We start from the raw sequence: 8,113 nt of genomic DNA on the forward strand, positions 1-8,113 counted from the left end.
CTTAGTTTTGGAATTCCGTCAGAAGTTGGCCTAGTTTTGGAAATACAATGGAAAATGGCTTATATTGGGAAAAGCCTCCTCAAAATGTCCCTCCACACCATAGAATATATGGAATTTGCATCTTGATCTGGCCACCTAGAACCACCATTCTGTGGGTACTTACTAAGAATCACTTGTTTCCAAATAGAATCAAATTCACTCCCAAACCTCCACCACCATTTGAGAAGAAGGCATTCATTCATGATTCTCACCTTTTTAATACCTAGACCCCCGTTACTTTTGCTTAGAGTAATTTCCTCCCACTTTACCATGTGAATTTTCCTTCTAAGTTCATCGCCCCCCCAAAGAAATTTAGACTGAATTCTATCAATCTCTTTGGCTACCCCTTCAGGCATTCTAAACAAAGATAAGTAATACATTGGTAATGAAGCCAGCATAGACTTGGTCATTGTCAACCGACCAGCAAAGGAAAGAAGCCTACGCTTCCAAGAAGCAAGTTTTAATTTGAAATTATCAATGACAGGTTGCCAAGACCTTCTCCTCCTTGGATTAGCCCCCAATGGCATCCCTAAATACTTCAAAGGTAGCCTATGATGCAGGCAGTTCAATATGGCAGCAAAATCTTTGGTAAGGTCTTCATTAATACCAACACCACACACTACACTCTTGTGATAATTTATCGTCAACCCAGACAAGATTTCAAAACATCTCAATATTCTTTTGATATTAAGCACCTCCTCCCTCTTTGCCTTACAAAACAAAATTGTGTCATCAACAAATTGTAGGTGAGTAATAGTAAGATCATTTGAACCAACTGATGCACCCTTGATCAATCCAACCTGAATAGCTCTTTGTATCAGAATATTAAGACCGTCAGCTACAATGTTAAAGAGAAAGGGGGATAAGGGATCACCTTGTCTAAGTCCCCTTTGAGGACTAAACTCAGTTGTAGGTGATCCATTTACCAGAATAGAGATTTTGGCAGTAGATACACATTCCTTCATCCATTTGATCCATTTTGAACCAAAACCAAAGTTTGATAACATGGAGAAGAGGAACTCCCAATTTATTGAATCATATGCTTTCTCGAAATCGAGCTTTAAGATAAGACCTTTCTTTTGCTTCTTCTTCCAATCATCAACAATCTCATTAGCAACCAGGATACCATCAAGAATACTTCTACCCCCTATAAAAGCTGATTGAGACTCACTAATAATCTTCGGTAAAACAACCTTGAGTCTACTGGATAAGACTTTGGACAACACTTTGTACAATGATCCAATCAGACTGATAGGCCTAAAATCACTGAGAGAAGAAGGATTTTCATTCTTTGGAATCAAGGCCACAAAGGAACTATTAATACCAAGCACCAACTTTGAGTTGGTATGGAACTCACTCATGAACTGCATCACATCCCCTTTAATTATTTGCCAACACTTCTGGAGCATCATAAGGTTAAATCCATCAGGGCCAGGGGCCTTATTCCCATCACAATTCTTAAGAGCTGCCACAACTTCAGATTCTGTAAACTCAGCTTCCAACGCAGCACGCGCCTCTCCAACCCCAATAGACTTAAATGGACCATATAAACTTGGCCTATTAAACCATGATTCTGAAAACTGTTGCTGAAAGTGATTGAACACTTCGGTTCTTATTTCCTTAGGATCTTCAGTCAAGGCCCCATTAACCTCAATTGAGCACAGTGCATTCCTATTCCTCCTCGTGGAGGCCATGACATGGAAAAATTTGGTATTTCTATCACCATTTAATATCCAGTTAGCTCTGGACTTCTGCAGCCATAACCATTCAACCATTTACTCAAATTCCATGATTCACCTTTTAACTCCCTAACTGTAGATCTCTCTGCATCAATGAGTAATCTTTGTTTAGCTACCAAATCCAAGACATGTATCTCCTCCTCCAGTTGCTTGAGTTTAAAATCCATCTTGCCAAACACCTCAAGGTTCTATCTTTTCAGTGCTGCTTTAAGTAATCTCAGTTTCCTTAAACATTTGAATCTAGCCCAACCATTTACATGAGATTCAGCCCAAGTTTTCTGCACAAAAATCTTAAACTTCGGATGAAGACACCAGGCATTTAGAAACTTAAATGGCTTTGGAGCCCAATCTCTTTCATCTTCCATCATTAATATAGGACAATGATCTGAGAGCCTTCTTGGTAATCCCCGCAATTTAAAATTAAATTTTTGCAACCAATCTGGACTAATTAAAAACCTGTCCAGCCTACTCCATTTGGGGCCATTCTGAGAGTTACACCAAGTGAACTTTCTCCCTAACATTGGTAAGTCACACACATCCAGGTTATCAATTAACTCGTTAAAGTCTTTCATACCACCACTTCGTTGGGAACAACCCACCCTCTCAGATAATGTCCTAATCTCATTAAAGTCACCGCCGAAGCACCAAGGATTAACAAAGCTTCTCTTCAAATTCTTCAAAGTTTCCCATAATCCCTTCCTATTAGCACCATCAGTCGGGCCATAAACATTCACAATAACACAAGCTAGACTTGTAAAAAGGGTGCCAGACAAAATGATAAAATACCTGTTACAACAGTAGTCCAGAAGTTGAAACACTTGTGGATTCCAGACACACAGTAGTCCACCAGCTGCACCCTCTGAGTCCACAGCCATATAGGCCATTTGTTCCCCAGGCCAACAAAATCTGACAAATTCGTCAGTTATAGCAGGTCTCTTTGTTTCCTGAAACAGTGCCACATCCACCTTTCTTTCAAATAGAAGTTTTTTGATTTTCCTCCTTTTGATGGACTTGCCTAGCCCTCTAACGTTCCAAGATAAGAGCTTCATTAAAACAAATTTACTCACCAAAACTCCACAGCAGATACAGATTACTCTGCCTTACTACCCATTTTACCCAGCACCTCCTTATCGTTAACTTCCAGTTCCATCAATTTGCTAATTACTTCCTCATCCTTCCCTTTACATTTTAGCCCAAGCAACTTCCCTATCTTCAGAGTCGCTTCTGCCTCATTAAGGAGTAGCTGACCAGAACCCAATTTGCTTGCCATGGACAAAGAAATAGCTGCAGTTGCCGACCTAAAAATGGCCCCTTTCCTAAAGTTCAAAACTGATCCAACCCCTATTTGTAGGCTTCCTTTTTTCTTCCTCTGATATTTCACCAACCCTTTACCTTTCTCTTTTGTAGTAGTTTTCCGTTTTTGATCTACCACTGTTGTGTAACTTGTTGTTGCTCCGAAAGGCTCCTTATCCACACTGACATAAGTTGCCTTTCCATTGCTATTTTGGACTTCATCCTCCTCTGTTAGCAGGTCTTTTGGATCACTTAATTCAGAAGATCTATGGCCTAGAATATTACCACACTATAAGCCATGGGTCTTATTTAATAACACCTCTATATTAAGCCCATGTGCATCTTTTTCTGGCCCACTAAGACTCTTCATAAAACCTGGAGTAATAACATCATCTACTATAATTTGGTTGCCTTCAGTTTGAATTTGAAAAGGAGTTGGCCCTGATTTGACTGTCTGGGACCCGCATGCTTCAACTCCACCTCCAGGTTGCTTCTGCAAGCAGTCCAGCTGACCTATCGACATGATAGTCTCCTCAGCCCTAGACATACTTAGCTCCCTCAGTTGTCCATCAGTGGCTGTATAGTAATCATATCCTACCCTTGGCTTCCTTGCCTCCACATCACCTGTGTTGTCCAGCACACCACCAACGTGGCCCTCCACATCAGCTTCATCTTCACCCCCCTTGCTCCCCACAACAGACCTCTGCTCTTGATCCTGTTCCTCACCATTTGAAGTTGAATTTTCCATTTGGGGCTGTTCACCATAACAACTGCATTGCTTGTATATCACCTTTGAAATCACCCCATGTTCTTCACAAACCTTGACTGGGAAGTCAACTCCCTTGCATCGTAGGATAATAGTTGTGTTTATGGACTCCATACACCTAGTAGCAATTCTCACCTTACCACTGTGGAAAGACATCATGCTGGATGTGCCCTCATCAATGCCTATGACCTCCCCCCATGTCCTTCCAATGCTACTAAATGTTTTGCAGCTCCAGAGATTCAGGGGAACACCATAACACACGAGCCATACAGATCTTTCTTGATCAAGAATCATCCCCTACTGCCATACCTTGATTGATTCGCTCCATGGCTGAATCCACCTCTCCATTGATTTGAGCTTCTCTTGCATTGTAGCTGCTGAATCAAACGTTAGCACAACATCTCTTCCCCCTCCATCTCTAGCATAAACATTACCCATTCCTTTGTTCTTCAATTCCTCTTTGAACTCCACCGCAAGAATTTGAGGTTTCAATCAGACAATCACACTTTCATACAGCCATCCATTGTCCTCCTCCTAAGCTTGTATACTGATGTTTGAATCTGGAGCCAGCCCTGGACCACTCAATATTTGAGCATAAGACTTACCCCTTTGTAACATATATTGGAGCTTTGCTGTTTATGTCAACATCCCTTCTTCCAACCGATGTGATTACTGGTTTGTGGTTAGCCTCTTTTCCTTGAACAAAATCTGCTACCTTCATTTTCAGAGCTCTGTTATCACACCAAATACCATGAGTTTTTTGGACCGCCATATTCGCTGCCATTGGACAAGCGTATCGGACAAACCCAAACCTTGATCGAGTCAGCTTTCTCTTTTTGTTGGGGATGAACACTTCTTTCACTATCCCATAGTTTGTGAATATGTTATACAACCCTTTTGGATCCATAGATTCTAGGAGATTATCCAAAAAGATCGTATGAATCTCCTTACCCAGATCTGAGTTCCTACCTCCCTTACCACCATGCTTACGCAGAACCGGTTTCCTCCCTCTATCTTCCATTTTTGTACTTCGTATTACTAGAAGAAGGTTCGATCTCTAGCTGGTGTGCTCCTTGAGAGGATGAATGAGACCATTAATGTCTCTGAGAGAGAGAGAGAGAGAGAGAGAGAGAAAGAGAGAGAGAGAGAGAGAGAGAACAAGCCCTAGCTATTGATTACTGATAAATTCAAGTTTCTGAGTCTCTAACATGACTGCTATAGTTTTAGGCAATAGTCCCATGGATTTTCTAATACATTGATAGATCATGTTTGTTTTGACTACCTTACTGTGAGATCCTATTTTAAATTTTGGTATGATTTGATAGATGTTTCTACCCTTCTTCATTGAGGGACACCATCTTAGATCCAATTTTTAGATCATGTGTCTGTTACTCCAATTTAACACTCAAACGTAAAAATAAATAAATAAATAAAATAAATATAAAACAAACTCCTTAATGTACCACTACAACAAAAACACATTTTAGTGACACCATACTAGTGACATGTTCTTAAAAAATGTCACAAAATGAATATTTGGTGGCATTTTTCAAAAAAATGTCATAGAGCCACAAACATACAAGGCTCTAGTGGCATTTCAATTAAAAAAAGTTTCACTTCACTATAACATAAATGTCACTACAACAAATTTACACTTTAGTGACACTACACTAGTGGCATGTTTTTAGAAAATGCCACAAAAATAAAAATTGGCCTTAAATGTTTTAGAAAAATACACAGAACCACAAACATATAAGGCTCTGGTGGCATTTCAATAAAGAAATGTCACATCAATTTTAGTAGCCAAAAGTAAAGCTTTTTGGTGCCAAAAAAATTTTAGTAGCCAAAAGTCTACAATTGGTGACTAAAAAATAAATTTAGTGGCCAAAAGTGGTCATTTTTAGTGCGGGAGAACTAAAATTCTAAGGTAGGAATTAAATTTTTTGGCGACCAAAATTTTGGTAGCTGAAAGTGCATCTTCGGTGACCAAATCTAATTTTGGTCGGCAAAAGTTAAGTTTTTTAGAAACTAAAAAACAATTAGTAGCCAAAAGTATAAAATTGGCGACTAAAAAATATTTTTAATCGCCAAAAGTGGCCTTTTTTTATTTTTCTAGTAAATAGTTTATTTAACATAAATTACGTTCAATAAAATAATTATGTTTATACCTATACTTTATATTAATATGGATGTATGTACTATATAAATAATATATGTTGCATATATAATCATGTGGCGCTATGGAGGTGTAGTGGGAAGAGTGTGGTGTCTAAGGTTTATGGTGCGGGAGGTTGGTGGTTCGAGTCTCCGCAAGAGCGGATCAAACTGTTCTACAATGAATTATCGTCACGAATGACACTTGATAGCATCACGAATAGTGCCTACAAAGACATTAAAGTGTCACTGAAATGTTTTAGTCTTGATGGTGTAATGACAGTTATAAGTGTCACTAACTCTTTTTTTAATGACGCTTGATAGTGCCACAAATAATATCTACCATGACATCAAAATATCATTGAAAGTTTTTAGCCATGATGGTGTAGTGGTACTTGCAAGTATCTACTGTGGTACTTGCAAGTATCTACTGTGGTACGGATACAAATGACATTTGTTCAAAATGCCACAAGACTAAAAAATGTCATTAAACCAATAATTTTGTGGCACTTTCAAATATCACTAAATTTAGAAAATGTTGTAGTGTACTTTTCCTAAACGTAACACACTTTTTGATGTACTTTTTCCAAATGTAATACCCTCCTTAGTGTACTTATCACAAACGGAACACTTCTCCAATGTAATACACTAAAAAAGTCTGTAATATTTTTCCTAAACATATTACTCCTCTAGCATAACACACTAAAAAACTCCGTAGTATACTCTTCCCAAACATAATACTCCTCCAACGTAACACACTAAAATAGTCTATTAAAAAACTCCGTAGTGTAATTTTTCGCTAAAAAGACTTTAACACTCCAACGTAACACACTAAAAAAACTTAATACACTAAAAAACTCCTCCAACATAACACTTTAACATGACATACTAAAAAACTCTTTATTAGTATACTTTTTCTAAACATAACACTCTTCTAACGTAACACACTAAAAAACTCTTTAGTATACATTTCCTAAACGTAACACCCCAAATGTAACACTCCAATGTAGTGAGCAAATGAGTCATTACACATCCAAAAGGACTTAATGAATCAAAAGAAAAGAGCTTATATGAATCAAAAGGCCAAAATATGAGACTTATTTATCTATCTCTCTAAAAGTATCTTAATGAAATTAAAAAAAAAAAAAAAAATTGCTTAAAAAATATCAACTGTCAACATATAGAATAAACCGAATCAAATAGGCCAGTTTATATTATTTAGTGTTATAGAGAAGTAAAAATATTAGATTATAAATCATACTTAGTCTCGTTTAGATATATGTTATTTTAGTAATCTTTTAGTTTTTTGGCTAAAATATAAGGTAAAAAAAATTAATATGTTTGAAATGAGTTTTTAATTTTTTACAAAAAGTTGTGCAAAAGTTAGAGAGAAAATGAAATCTTTAACTTTTTATTATATGTTATAGACTTTTTTATTTTTTTAGTAATTTTTTGACTTTTAGGCTAAAACAAGCACATGTTAAATTAGACCTTGATAATCATCACGAAGTTGAGCATTTAATTTAAAATTGTTTTTCGTTCAAAACATACTAGCCTATCACCCGTGCTATGTATAGAATAATTATAGATATTTATAAATTATGTTTTTAGATTTTTTTTAATATATAAATTATGTTTTTTAAGATTTTTTATAAAAATAATTTAACAATCTTATCACTAACGATAGTGTATGTGAGAAGTTGAAAAAGGTACTGCGGTACTGCAGTAACTATGAATGGATTGTATCTATAATTATTTGTATGAGGGGATTTTAAATGTTGATCAGAAGATTTTGACCAAATCAATAAATGTAGGCATGTGGAAAGACATGTGGATTGAAAAAAGTTACTCCCTCCGTCCCAAAATATTAGTCCCTTATTCCATTTTTCATTGTTCCAAAATATTAGTCCCTCTTCAAAAATCAAGTACAAAAAATAATATAAATTTCCTATTTTACCCATCTTTTAAATTAATAAACAATATAAAAAGTACAATTATGACATTGATATTCTCAAAAAATGTACTATCAAAAGGATAATTTTGGAAAATCAACTTTTTTCAAATGCAATAATTGTACGACCAAAAAAAGCTGGATTCCTTAAAAGAGGCCATTATTTTGGGA

The 8,113-nt window shown here is 36.5% G+C and overlaps 1 protein-coding gene across 1 annotated transcript; it reads right to left on the reverse strand.

Moving 5' to 3' along the window:
• Window positions 1-1,966: 1,966 nt before the first annotated feature.
• Window positions 1,967-2,827, reverse strand: LOC145813129 (uncharacterized). The gene has a single exon (XM_082908401.1). The coding sequence runs from the start codon at window positions 2,825-2,827 to the stop codon at window positions 1,967-1,969; it is 861 nt and encodes a 286-aa protein (XP_082764527.1).
• Window positions 2,828-8,113: the final 5,286 nt, after the last annotated feature.

The sequence above is a fragment of the Camellia sinensis genome, chromosome 15 (assembly GCF_055761805.1).
Source record: "Camellia sinensis isolate YWXY chromosome 15, ASM5576180v1, whole genome shotgun sequence".
NCBI lineage: Eukaryota > Viridiplantae > Streptophyta > Magnoliopsida > Ericales > Theaceae > Camellia > Camellia sinensis.